The following is a 15,217-nucleotide window of genomic DNA, read 5'->3' as shown; positions in this document are numbered from 1 at the left end:
CATACCTTGGCATATATAAATGAGTATGTTGAGACTGCTACATCTGTAAATAAGAGTGCCCCAGTTAGGAGCAAGAATAGCTAAATTCAGACATTTTTAGGAAAATACTAACCTTGATAAAAGATAAGTCTTTTGGTGCTTTTACATGTTTATCAGCTGACTGCATCTTAAGCTTTTGTGTTGTTGTAAAGGGCAGTTACAGGGAAGCTAATTGCTTTACCATTCTATCATCCCTTTCATAAATATCTTTTATATTCTTTTTCTAATTTACTTTTGGTTCTGTGTACCAAAGCACTGCATGGTCTCAGGCGTTTTCCAATTTTTTTTCTTTCTTTCTTTTTTTTGTATAGTGTATTGCTTTTACAGAACATTCTATTTCTAAAACACATGTTTAGGGGAAAGCACAATTGTATCACAGCAGCTTATATAAGTGATGAAGGAAGAGGAGTCTTAATAGTGCCCTATTAGGATTTCTTTTTTATTTCTTAGCTCCCGCAGCCAACATATTTCTATGTATATCCCACAGAGATTTTTTTTTGTTTGCAGGCACCGACTAGGATATTTGATACAATTCCTATACAAAAGCCCATATAATTTAAGACAGCATCTTCCACTTTTATCAGATGTTACCACTTTTAGCACAGCTTAGGATAATGTCTTCTTTATGGCATCTCTATCTCCTTTCAGCTATTTCTAAGTACAGCTTTTCTTTCCCAGTTACATTTATATCCACATCATTTCTTCTTTATCACTTGTGGAACAATTCACTAATTAAATTATTGTAGCTTGTTTAACTCTGAATTCATTATGTGACAAAAAAACACAGGATGTCATTTCTATACAAAGACATTCTACTGCTTTTACATTATTATAATTAAAGTGATATTATATTTCCAGCAGTTGATATAGAAAAAAAGCAATATCATTATAAAAAGAACTTTAACTGAAGGTTGCGTGGCATGTGCAGTCTTGTTCTTTCCAAAGTAATGCTAGCTGCCTGATGCCATGAAGAATAAGATTTTTATTAATCTTTAAAAATGACAGACTTAACTGAAGGATCTGACCAGTGGCTTAAATAAGGCCCCCACAGACCCTGCAGTTCAGGGAGGCAATGGGTCCTGAAGGGCCACCACCGGGGTCTAAAGGGAGTTTACTACACCCACGCCACCTGCAACCCAACACTGCTTTTAGGTTGCCTATAGCTGGAATAATCAAACATGGCCATGTGTTCCACTGTGGTGGAAGTCTGGGGTTAATGAGTGTTTAGTTTGCCATTTCTGCAAATATCTTGGTATATTTGGGGTTAATGGAGTACTCATTGGCCATTTCTGAAATAATCTTACTGGCATTAAATAAGGTTAACTGAGTGTTCATTGGCCATTTCTGCAATGATCTTACTGGCATATCTGGAGTTAATAGAGTGCTCACTGACTAATTATGTACTGATCTTACTGGAATATGTGGGGTTAATTGAGTGCTCATTGGCTATTTCTGCAGTGATCTTACTGGCATCAAATGCAGATGCCACAGTGTGGTAGAATGATTATGGCCACACTATATCATGAAATGATCGGGGCCACTGTGACTATCTTCTGGTAGCCAAAATGTATGAGCACCACATTCATTTTCCTATTCCTATTTAAGTGTTGGGAGGTATACATCTGTCAGTGCGAGTGTGCTTTATTAGTCTTCGGAGGGGGGGGGCATGTTTATCTGTGGGGGGGGACCGATCTTCAGTTGCACCACTCTTATGTCCACTTAAATACACAGTGAACTGTATGCATTGTGAGTACTGTGTCTATTCAATTTGTGCCTTATGAGTAGTGATGAATTAATCTGTCCTGTTTTGCTTCACCGGAAAATTTGCAAAACTGCATTAAAAATTGTAAAATTCGCAAAATGCAGGTACTGTGTGACTTTTTCGATGTGCAAAATTTTTTTGACGGATCACAAATTTTTTGTGGTGAAATTTTGCAGAAGTTTTGCAAATCAATTTGCCAAATGCTGAAATGCAGAATTTCGCTGTAAATCTGGCGAAAGAATTCGCTCATCACTACTTACTACTATGAGGCAAGTTTTTGTATGAGCAGATTCTGAAACTAGATGTTGTTATATAGGATCCATATAAACAATCACTGGCTAAATGAACTATATGGATCCTATATATAATAAGGTCACATAGCTAACAAAAGACTGGATCAATAGAATTATTGCACCACTATGAGTGTATGCAAATTAGTCAATACTCTACTTGTTTCCCAAATTTGTGACCACCTTTATCTGAAAAGCCTGTTTCCCTTATTTATAGGGCTTCACATACCCAGAATACCATCCAATTTTCAGAACTGTGCTTTGTGAGTTGACCTTGTTATTATTTATTACCTGGTTTAGTTGGTTACAACCCAAATTATGCCTTTCCACACACATTGTGTACACAGGCAATACCTCTTTTTTCTTCTTGCAACTGGATTATGAACACAATAGAAACCCAGTAAAGCCTACTGTTTAGTTAAACCTACTGTTAATGTTTCCCCTCTGTCTTTTGACCTGGCTTAAAAAAAATTCTGACTGCTCTGTTGTAATTTAACAAGTATCTATTGATACATCTCTCATATTCTTTTCATACAACATGCTGACACACTATGTGGTGATACTGTCTACCCTTACATTATGCAACTCTAGCTTCATCTCTGGATGTTGATCGTCCTTATATGAAGGTATAATTGCATTTACAATTAATCAACAGGCCCACTGTATGGCTATAAATCCCTCTAAGATATCAAAGATATCTTCTGAATGAATTAAATATGGTCATTGTGGTCCCACAGTTAGTAGTGGTCCCAAAATTTTATATATTCCAAAAGTAAGAGGCAGTAACATCCTCCAACAGATCCTCCAAAGACTTTAACATGAAAACCAACCTAATGGTGAGTTATTATTCAAACATTTCTCCTTAATGCCCTTATTACCTCATCATGCCATATTATACATTGAATCCGGCCTGCAGGGTAAAAATGAACCTGCTACACTGGTAAACACAAAAAATACTGCAAAGTGCCTGTCACATTTAAAAAAAAATAACTTTCTGTACAAATTACCCACCTATTTTTTGTTTCCTCTCCAGGGCGTGGCCTATTTTTGGTTTTTGCAATATCCTTTTGTATTGTGGGGTGTTATTAATAACTGTATGTGCACTTATTTTTCATCACTCTGATAAAGGCTCTCCAATGGATTCAAAACATTGTTTTTTTCATGCTGCATTAAGCATTTAATAGATTTTATATACTGATTACTAGGGCCGCTAAAGGTCCCCATACACGGGCCGATTATAGCTGCCGATATCAGCCCCTTGGACCGATTCGGCAGCTTATCGGCCCGTGTAGGGGCAGAACCGAGGGGCCTGGCAGACCGAAATCTGGCATGAAATTGGGCAGATATCAATCGGCCAGGTTAGAAAATCCAGTCGGATCGGAGACCGCATTGGCTCGTTGATGCGATCCCCAAACTGACTGCCCCATTGCCGCCCATTATTTTTTTTTCTACCTAAACGCTCCCCGATATTGGCCACCCGTAGGTGGGGATATCGGGTGCAGATCCGCTCGCTTGGCGATCTCGCCAAGCGAGTGGATCTCAGCGTGTATGTGTGTGTGTGCGTATATACAGTATATATATATATATATATATATATATATATATATATAAATTTGCCAGGATTTTATTCCTCAGGCCAGCAATATAATTCCTGTTTCCAGCTGATATATGGCTTTGGAGGAAATGCTTTTCTCTTTTAATTCAAGTGAATGTAAAAATAATATAGGATTCCTAAAAGAGAGAAGACTATTCACTCGTTTTAGTGAAAGGAGATATTCCCCAAACTAGTGCCTAATTAGCCACCACTGAATCTAATTACAGAAGGAAAATAATGTGCTTGAACAAAATCTGCTTCCAATTAAAAAAACTGAACTTGTGAATTTTGGTTATATACACAGGAAAAAAATGCAAAAAATGCCCGTGTGAATCTGCAGCAATAATAATATTTACAAGACAGAAAATAGCTTTTAAATGAAAAATTAATCAGGTAGGGCATTAGATGGCTAAGATTTTCAGGTATGAAACCTATTGGAAATATAGTCACATTTCAGGAATATACAGTAAGAGGTCCTTGTTTTTTCTTCCTCAATCTGTCACCTCTGCTAGAATTGTAAATTATTTCCACACAGAGTTCAAGAAATATTCACTATGAGTTACGTTAGTTTTATGCCAATTCTGTCAACTGTCTGAATGTAATAGGATGAGCGCCATAGGATGGCAGAACTGTAAGAATAAGCCACAGCCTCCTATTATACACACATGATTTAGTTTAAAAAAAAAATCAGTTTAGCAATTGTTGTGCAATTACGGGGACATATTTATTAACACTGGAGACAAACATCACTGGTGATGTTGCCCATAGCAACCAATCAATTAATTGCTTTTGTTTTCTAACTTATAGGTGACTGTTCAAATTTAATTGCTGATTGATTGCTATGGGTAACATTATTGGCGATGTCTCCAATGTCAATACACCCTTAAAATCTCTTACATATATTCTCCAAGTTCCCTTAATTCCTATATGCACTTAATATTACTTTAGATGAAGAAGCGGAAAGGTAACAAGTTTTTTTTCAATGTGACTTATTTATGTAAAAGGATACTTAGGAATTCAAAATATTTAGTCAAACCGACATCTTTAATATGGGCTACACTGACAGCACCACACTGTGTCCCAGGTTGCTGCTACCGGGGACAGAGATTAACCTCTGAAGCAGTCAAACCCCTTTCTGAACAGATCCCTCCACATTCCCATCACATACAATAGTCAAAAAAAAATTTAATTGACATGCACTGAAGGTGGTGACTCTAATAAATGTGTAAAAATAGTAATGCCTCTGATAAATACAATAACACTAAACTTACATGATAGTCTGCTGGGCCTGGTGTCCACAAAGCATCCTTTTTCGAACTTGGAAACTCACGAGCAGCAGATGAGCCAAATGCTCCTTTTTTGTTGCTCTCCCAGTCGCTTTTGCTTAAAGCTTCACTTGTAAAACTATACCTTAAAACATTATAAGACCCAGGACCTAAAAAGAAATGATTTAACTTTTTGTATTTAAAAGGGGTATATGCCACATTTTACAATGACACACAATAAAGCCAATTCTAAATTCACAATTACCATGATCTTTTATTATGTTAATCACTGTCTTTATAAAGTACGGAGTACATCATTATTTCAGATGTGAAAGGTTAATGATAGCATCTAAAGCTGTAGTCACATACTTTCAAATAAAAAGGCAACCATTAATCATGTAAAATACATACAAGTAAGCACTAAAATAAAGGAAACACGGTATAATGAAATGGACACTTTTAAACCATTCTCATTGTCTGTCATATCCAAGTACTGGTTAAAGAGTATTATCACACAGGTTAATCCTTATTGCATTTTTTCCATTCTTCTGTTTTTTGTTGTTGTATGTGTGGGGGGGGGGTTCCCCGAGAATTCTAAAATCAGCATTTTGGCAGGTTGCAAAATATTTTAGTTTTACAAATTTTCTTTTGAAACAAAAAATAATGAATACTTTTTTAAAGTACAGGTATAGGACCCATTATCCAGAATGCTCGGGACCAAGGGTATTCCGGATAAGGGGTCTTTCCGTAATTTGGATCTCATTACCTTAAGTCTACTAAAAAATCAATAAAACATTAATTAAACCCAATAGGATTGTTTTGCATCCAATAAAGATTAATTGTATCTTAGTTGGAATCAATTACAAGGTTCTGTTTTATTTCTACATAGAAAAAGGAAATCAGTTTTAAAATTCTGAATTATTTGATTAAAATGGAGTCTATGGGAGACGGGCATTCCGTAATTCGGAGCTTTCTGGATAACGGGTTTCCAGATAAGGGGTCCAATACCTGTACTAGAATGTGCAGTTAAAGACATTTACAGACAGCCTTACTGATGTCGTGTGTGGTAGTCTTAAAGGAGAAGGAAAGGCTAATAAAGAGTTAATCTCAAGCTGCAGGCATACCTTCAGTTGTCTCAATAGTGCCCTTAAGTCTCCCCATACTTCACCTGTTCAGAAGATCAGAAACCAAACAGGAAAAAAAAAACGCTGAGCAGTGTAGAGAAGATTCCCATAATGCATCGCACCTTCCAGACTTGGCGACTTGTTACTGTAGGCGGCGCATGCGCACACAGCAGGAGCGCCCAGTTGCCATGGCGACGCAGCATTGGAGAACTCTGTGACATGCAGGTGGGGGGAGCGGGGGGGCAGGTGCGGCAAGCGGCAGAGAGTTTGTGCCAGGAGCGGGGGGGTTTGTGGCAAGAGCGGGGAGCGGGGTTTGTGGAGCTTGGGGGGGTTTGTGGCAGGAGCGGGGAGTGGTGGAGGCTTTGTGGCAGGAGCGGGGAGCGGAGGGGGGCTGGCTTGTGCTTTTCAGCCCATACAGACATGCTGGAAAAGATGGCGGCGCCGTTCACTGAAACAAGTATGTAGGTTCTAGTATGTGTATCTCTGTAAATATTTCTCTAGGCAATCCAGAAATATAGAGTTTTTACACAGCAATAGTAGTACTATTTAATAGTGTGCTTAATAGGTTTTGACTTTCCTTCTCCTTTAAGCTGGCCATACACGTTAAAATTACGATCTTTCCTGTGACCACTGACGTTCAGGCCTGAATGGTCAGATATGGTGGTAGAAACAATAGGAATTCTACCCCATCTGACGTTTCAGCCCTAAATGCAGCTTTTGTTTGGGCGCCTTCAACAGTGCCCGAGTAAAACATTTTGTCCCACCCGATCGACGAGACAACCAATATCCAAGGCCTTTGCCGATAATGGTTGTCTCGTCGATCCACCATACACGCACCGAATAACATATAAAACTTTGTTTCATGCGATCATATTGGTGCGTGTATGGGCAGCTTTACCACTGACTCCTAGGTAAATGTAACAGTACATAAGTAAAACACTGTGAAGTAGATGGCCAATGAGTGCCAGAGCTAAATACAATACCATATTCCCATTAAAAGAAAAATAACACCGTTGCCCGGCATATGATATTGAACATAGTCTGGGCACCTTTTCCTGACACTCCATAATAAAACAGAGGAAGAAGCCTCAATCTAACACCAGATTTGAAATCTACCATGTATCATCATAATAGCTGCTAATCAATTAATATAAAACTTTCGATATCACAAAAAAGGGCTTTTGCCTTTTTATGGTGGAATTAGATTCTTTTCATTACTCTGTGCACATTATGTTTTTATGCAGATACAATATTTTTTTACTAGAATCTTGTGTTAGAAAATTGTATATCATTCACCTAGTTTGCTATTTCCTTTGAATGTTTTCACTAAAAATTGTGTTAAGTTTTTTCATACCTGGAGATTTATGAAGCCTTGAGTTTTGAGCAAATCGAGCTGCAGTTTGGCCAAATGGGGTCTGTGCCAAACTTGATATTTTCTTCAAGGACTCAAATGCTGTGCGCTGTTCATTATATGTGCCTGGGGCTGGGGTGATTGATTTTAGAGGTAAAAATCTCTAGAGTAGCAAAAGAAGAAAATACTGATGAAAGACTTTAAAATAACCGGCTACTACATTAACCAACAGAGTATTTTGGTGACTTTCATGTATTTTTGCCCCACAGCAAAGATTTGAAGAAACCTCCAGAAGAAAGCAGATTAATAAAGCTAACATTCAAACCATTTCATTTACTAGGATTTAACCTTTGTACTGGGATACCAGAAACTCATACATAACAGAGCATGCCGTTTTTATTTATAGCGCAAAAAAAACAAAACTAAGCAACTTGAAATAAAATTCAAAAATTGGAAGATTTTGTAGGAATAATGTTATTACAATTATTATGTAGCCATATGAAAAGAATGATATTGTTTAAAAAACTATATACATATGAAATATTAAATCTCTATGTTAGAGCAACCACTAAATGCTTTTCCTCATATGTAATAAAAGGCACTAAGTTTGCCCAGGAGCAGTAACCCATAGCAACCAAAAAAAGTTTGCTTTTAAACAGGCAACCAGAAAATTCTACCTGCTGATTGGTTGCTATGGGTTACTGCTCCTGAGCAAACTTATTTCCTTTTATTACATAATCTTTTTTTATTTTAGTAAATGCCCATATGTGGAAATTTCTTCCTTTTAAAACACCCATCGACTAAGACTGAGGCTCACTGACTCACACAGGCAAATGGGTACCTGGGCATTAACTCAAATTTGTGCTTTTATTATTCTACTTGCAGCTGGCTAAACAAAGCTAATTACTGACTAGTTGCTATGGGCCACTGCCAGGTGCCAATTTGTCCAGTGTTGCTGAGGAAATGGCACATCCCAGAACCCTCGGAGGTATGCCATACATAAAAAGATGTAATTTGAGATCATGGGTATCTAGATAATGAATCGACTGCAAAAGCAGAGCCTCAGTCATTTAGTGAGTGTAATTATGGTCAATTCAAACTACAGCAGCACTGATTTTTGTAACAAGTCGAGCCAATATGGTTAACTAAGGGACAAGCAAGCACTTTTTATGTCTCCAGATCAACCTTGCCAACTACAACATTTCTTTTTTCTTAAACACTAAATATTATTTGATCTTTACTTACTTTTGACTGTGAAAGAAATGGTGCCTGTGAAACATTGGCAGATTTTGTCAGTCTCTCTCCAAATAGTCGTGCAATGTCATAATTTCCAGGACCAGGAACACCCTACAAAATATTACACAGTTTAATAGTGTAAAATGTTAATGACACTCCTTTAAACATTCAAAATAAATACTGATTAAAAGCTAGCCTTTGTATGATGATAATGTAGACACTTGTTCCTGAGCAAATAGTTGGACTTGCTTTCAGTTAGGATGATTAAACTGGTGGTTGTGCTCCAGTTCTGTAATCTCCAAACTGAAGCATGTAAGAAATCTCCATTGAAACCCTTTGCATACTGTAGGTAGGCAGGGCACTAGAAGCTCATACTGCAAAGGGTTATTTAGAATAGGGCCTTAGGTCAAGTAAATTGGATATCCCAAACTGGAGAGCTGCTGAACAAGGAAAATTAAATATTGAAAAAAACACAAGGTATAAAAGTTGAAGCTGAGTTGCAAAATCTAATTGTCTACATTATATAAAAAGTTAATTTAAGGGGAAAGGGGGGTGTCATGCCAGAACAGTATTTCTCTGGCACGTCCAGGGTTAAACCTGGCAACATTTGGCTTTGGGTCCACAAGAGACCCTTAATGAATTAAATATGCAACAAGGGACTTTGGGACGGTGATACTCTGGGTTAGAAGACAATTCAAAGCCAGACCAGTTGGGCAGGGAAGCTGGGGCAATTGGTTTCTTTGATCTGTTGATCAAAGAAAGGGAATTGTGGACCTAAGAACTGCAGGGGGTGCAGCTATGAGAAAATATGGATTATAGAAAGGGATCCATATCTCCTTTGCTTTAGGGTTCACATCCTCATAAATCACATATTAGTTATGAGGAGGTCACATGCTTCCTAAAGATACCAAACAGGGACAGCCTATACCCACCAGTTTGGAGGGATAGTTTCTGGGGGACTGGGACATGAGGCACCCCTCATGTTTGGTATGATTCTGATCATCCACATATAGATTAAAGCAAGCCCATATTTTCATAATAATATTGGATACTGGCAAGTGCCAATATTATATGACAAGAAACTGGCCGGAGAATTGCAGCTCCCTACAGGGGTCATAAGTGACAAGTTCCTGGACACTCCCACCTCATGCAAACGGTAATGAGGAAGGGTCCCAGAAGGGAATAAAAGGGGCAAAAGACCCAGTAACTATAGTTCATACTTTAGGTCCCAATTCTGTAGGGGGTGTGTGCCCAGGTTTACAAATTCTTGCCTCCTAACTTGGTAACGTACATAGGGTTTCTCTGTGTTTTATTTCCTTTTATCTTATTTACTGTTTTGCATGTGTATGTCTCTTTATGTAATATCTTTTTTATATGCACTGGTTACTTTTGTAATATTAAATATAAAATGTGATAAAATTTACGTCTTGTCCTTTAGCCCTAATAACAAACTCACGTGCTTGTATGAACGGTTGGGCCTAAAATGTTCTAACCTCTTGTCTGTGTGTAGAGGGAAAGTTGTCTGTGTAAATGCTAATTAACTAGTTGACTGCTAGCAGGAGACTGTAATTTAACCCTTTGGCTGCTAGAGTGCTTATTGAATTAGTAGAAGCTAACCCTAACTGCAGTGAGAGAGAGTGTGTGGTACATTTGTGTATTAGGAAATAGTATCTGTTGTGGAGAACAGGGAGATATTCAGATTGGGTTTCTATCGCCTGTTAATGATAGATGGTGGCAGCGAATAGTTATTTGGGGCGGTGGTGTGTTTGGGGGGTGTCTGACGTTAGTCTAACCTGTGTGAAAGGTGACTCCTTGTCTCCCCGTCCCAGTATCACGTGCGTCTGAGAGTGGCGTGATCGTGATAGGGGGTCTACCCCTTAAATGCAGTTTTGCCACGGTTTTCCCTGAGACATTACTTTATTATATGAAAAGGGTAACAAAGTAAGGCAAAAAGGCTTGAAGAGTGCACAGTGGCTAGTATTGCTTTCTTGCAGTACCTGGGTACTAATTTAATTCCAGCCTGGGCACAATTTGCAAGGCATGAGTTTGCATGTGTTCCCTGTGGCTGCATGGGTTCCATCAGATATTCAAGGTTTATTGCCAACACACACATGCACAAAAACAAAAAAAACACACACAAGCAGGTAAATTGCCTCCTGTTAACATTTACCATAGTGTATGAATACAAACAGAAACTCTAGATTGTAAGCTCCACATAGGCAATTATGCCTTCTGGCTGAAGTCTCCAACTTGTTTATAGATCAGTGTATTCCAACAACATGCAAAACTAGCATAGCATAGGCATGCTGAAACATAGTTGCTAATATCAGACTACATGCACACGAGAGTGTGCAAAACGGTTGCCTATTAAATAAATTAAATATGCAAAATTAGCTGCTGCATTTATTTTGATAAAAGTTCTGTTCCTTTGAATCCTGATAATAATTCTACTATATATAAGCAAATATATAATGAAAAAATCTTCCCCTTTGCCACAAAATCCTCAAATCTGCAAAAAAAATTACAAAATGCATATCCTGAACTTTAGTATATGAGATTTACTTCTATACCCTGTAAATACCACACCAGCTAATTTCTAGCTCACAGAATAGTGATAACGTGTGCCATTTTAACTTATAGTTTAAACATACCCTGGAGAGGAATGGTTTTGCCACCTACATTCCAAACAAAAATGAATGTATCTTATCTAGTCTTATCTATTTCTAGATCTGAGTAACTTAAATTCACCCTTCTGAAGTTTGATTACAGTATAATATTAAGGGAAATATGTACAGTACAGTATGTATGGGTTCCCTTAAGTAAGGAGTCAGAGTGAGTAAATTTAAAGTAAAAATTAATTTATTAGATCAAGAGTTAAGCCAAACATGTTTCGTGCCTGTGTGTCCCACACATACATATTTCCCTTATTGTTTCTTGCATTACTCACCCATAAAACTGGGTGAACTGTGGGCTACCTTTTTTTATTTTACTGGTTACTATACATAACTATTGAGCATTTGTTACATTTATAATTGTGAGCACGGATTACGGCTCATCTATATCTTTATCTTTAACTGTATAATATTGCCAAGCAAAAGTACACAACAATCTTAATATGTTCAATATAGTTCTGATATAGCATTAGTAGGGGTGATTCTCTATGGATAATACTTAGTTTTTGGGCTGTACCCAACAGGTGCCACTTTCTTATCCCTCTAAATCTATGGAAGTTCTTCTAGTGAAGCAAATGTATTAGAACAGTCCCCTGGCTCACTACTATTACAATTTAAGAGTAAGTTCTGAATTTGCAGTAATCGGCTCCCTACAGTTTCCTCTGGTAATTCTGCATAGTTGTTTCCTTGGCAAAAGACTAAAACAGTTTTTGTTCTGGAAACTATAAAGGGTGGGAGATAGTAAAAAATTGATAAGTTTCTATAAAAGTTGTTTAGAAAATGCATTGGTTTTATGGCAGTAGAACTAAGTTTATGGACTAAGTGCACATTAAAAATGTTAGTTTACTGGACCCCTTGAGTTACTTGCTTCAATCTAGTCGCTTGCAGCATTACTCACCACTCAGTATCATTATCTGCAGTAAAATTATAGCGTAAATAATGTATAGTTGGCGATGGTAATCAAATCAACATCCACAATCTTTCCCCATCTTAATATTACGAAGTTAATTTCATGGAAATTTGTAAATATCCAAGAGCAAATATTTCTTCTGCGCAATGACATGACTATGACTTTTTTATGATCATTGTTGATGACTTGTTTAGTACAGTTACACTTTCATCTTTTATTTAAAAACCATTAGGTATTTGGGACATTAGAGTGTATTGACAATACTATGCAAGTATTGTAAGAATTACATGAAATATATATTGTGCTCACTGTTGATGATGATGTTATATAACACCTTGCAGTTAGCTTTAGAAAATGTATTTGGTCATTTTAGACTTTATTTTCATTGATTTCATCTTTTTTAACTAATAAAATGTGTTGTGATTTCCCAATTTTTTCCCTTTCTTTTTGATAACAGAGGGTTTATATATTTTTCTGACAGTCTATGATTTAATTAAAAAAATAACTATGGATGGATTGAATTTAAATGAATTTCACCAAAATGAAAACATATAAAAGTAAACACATGGAAGTGAAGAATCTTTAAGATCTGATCAATATCTAATCCCCAGACTGTTTCTCAGGCTGCACACTGATTAAGGAAATTCATGACACAAGTTGCCCAACAAGAAAATGCAGCATTGCGTATTGTCTTAGTATATATTTGCTAATAAAAGTTTGCAGAGTTTTAACAGATACTATTTTCAGTCTGAGGTACTGACACTATCTTAAAATTCATTGGCCTTTCGAAATTCCTGGGCGTATTTTACAAACCCACAGAAGAGCCGCAGGTGTTTCTAAAGCGAACTAATACAGGTATGTGATCAGTTATCTGAAAACCCATTATCAAGAAAGTTCTGAATTATGGGAAGGCTATCTGCCATAGAATCCATTTTAATCAAATAATTCAAAATGTATTTTCCTCTGTAATAATAAAAAAATATCTTGTACTGCATCTCAACTAAGATTTCATTAATTAATTATTGGAAGAAAAACAAACCTATTGGGTTTATTTAATTCACCCTATTGCATTTATTTATGATAATAGATATAAGGTATGGCGATTCAAATAAATGAAAGACCCCTTATCTAGAAAACCCCATCATATTTCTTGTGATGACATACAAATCATTTTAAAATTGTGTCATTTCAAACCAAGAAGTCTGATTATGTAGTAAATAAGTCCCAATATCGTATTTTTAATATAAACAAGTATTCATTTTAATATGCTGCGTGGTAGGGATTTCTGCATTTGTAATGTCAGCTTTTTCTGTCATATATAAAAATGGCAACAGAAAAGTTTTGATGATTTAGAAGAAAGACCCATTTACCAAAATTTCATAAAAGGCCCCAAATATACATTTTTTGTGCCATATTCTGCCGACCCTACCCTGCCTGCCCTATGCTGCCAGTATGTGCCATACTCTTCCTGCTCTATGCTGCCTGTGTGTGCCATACTCTGCCAGCCCTATGCTGCCTATGTATGCCATACTCTGCCTGCCCTGTGCTGCCTGTGTGTGCCATAATCTGCCTGCCCTATGCTGCCTGTGTGTGCCATACTCTGCCTGCCCTATGCTGCCTCTGTGCCATACTCTGCCAGCCCTATGCTGCCTGTGTGTGCCATACTCTTCCTGCCCTATGCTGCCTATGGTCCCTAAGGTGTGTAATTATATGCTGGGGCTTGCTGTGCTATCCACAGAGGAGGAGGAGGCATGTGAATTTAAGGGCATGGCTTAATATGACATAATATAATTCTTTCACAAATGAAGGAAAGGTGATATCCCTGCAGTGAGCACCAATCATTTGGGTTTTTGCTGCACTACCACCATTAATGTGGGTTCGTAAATGGCACGTAAACCTTTCTGGCTTTGAAACCTTCAATGCATGATTTTGGAAGCCTTCCATAGGACTCAATGGCACTCTACAGATCCAACCTGGCCAAAAGATAGTCACGATACCAAAGGTTGAATGAATTCCAAAATGGCCGAAATTGTTGCAAAATATACGACTTTAACCACAAAAAACTTGTCGAATTTTTAGCAAAATTATTGTGGACATTACGAAAAGTTCTATAAATTCGAAAAAATATGATTTTTTTTCTCAAAAAAAAAAAAATTAGTGGTTTCATGACTGGACCCCTTAGTGTGTGCCAATATGATGGCCACAATTTTATGTGCCTCATCAGTCTCTGTCTGCCAAGCCCTAAAGTCTTTCTAACACAGTGAATTGTTGGTGTGTAGAATCAATACAGTGTAGAGATAGCTCTCTGGCAGTATTAATGCAGAAAAAATAAACACATCAGAGGATTTATGCTGCTAAACAAAAATGACAAGATGGGATGATTTCAGCTCTGTGTCACCCCAATAAATGATCAGTAGTGTCACCAAAGCACTCATTTAACAACTGTTAAATCAGGGGACATTGGATATATGATGGATAGATAATAATAGGTAATTGATAGATAACAATCATGCATACCTGCATAGGGTTGTAAGTAAGTAAGTATTTGTCAGCTTGATTCTAATTTATCAATTTACCAAGACTGACCAAAAATAAAACAATATTGTTATAATGTAGCTGATATACATGTATATCACTGGTTTACTTTCCGCTGCATCAACTATAAATCTTATCAGAATGGCCCATGTGCATTTTGGGAGGACATAAAGGAGTTAAGATCAGGCCTAAAAAGAATTATAATAGCAGGCCAAATGCTCCTGTCATCAAATACTGCAGGAAAAATGCATTTACGTTTCTGTGACAATCGCAGTGAAGGTATCCCTGTGAAGCTTTATCACATGAAATTTATAGAACACGTTTGAAAACACAGGACATGATTTTGCTTGCCCCAGCATATGACTGATGTAGAATGATATCAAATGTGTCTGTTTAACGAGAGATAATAGATCGGCCCTAGGCTAACAGCTCCATGATT

At 37.2% G+C, this 15,217-nt stretch overlaps 1 protein-coding gene across 2 annotated transcripts in view; it reads right to left on the bottom strand.

The window, feature by feature from the left end:
* Positions 1-15,217, bottom strand: part of stpg2 (sperm-tail PG-rich repeat containing 2) — a 288,336-nt gene that overhangs the window by 188,175 nt on the left and 84,944 nt on the right. For both annotated transcript variants that reach the window (XM_031903151.1, XM_002936738.5), the window contains exons 8-10: positions 8,671-8,772; positions 7,429-7,588; positions 4,957-5,120 (exon numbers count right to left, since the gene is read on the bottom strand). In XM_031903151.1, coding sequence (XP_031759011.1) covers positions 4,957-5,120; positions 7,429-7,588; positions 8,671-8,772 — 426 coding nt within the window. The remainder of the gene's footprint in view (positions 1-4,956; positions 5,121-7,428; positions 7,589-8,670; positions 8,773-15,217) is intronic.

Source organism: Xenopus tropicalis, chromosome 1, assembly GCF_000004195.4.
Source record: "Xenopus tropicalis strain Nigerian chromosome 1, UCB_Xtro_10.0, whole genome shotgun sequence".
NCBI classification, from domain to species: domain Eukaryota; kingdom Metazoa; phylum Chordata; class Amphibia; order Anura; family Pipidae; genus Xenopus; species Xenopus tropicalis.
The sequence above is the reverse complement of the archived record's forward strand: the minus strand, read 5'-3'. Positions and strand labels throughout refer to the sequence as shown.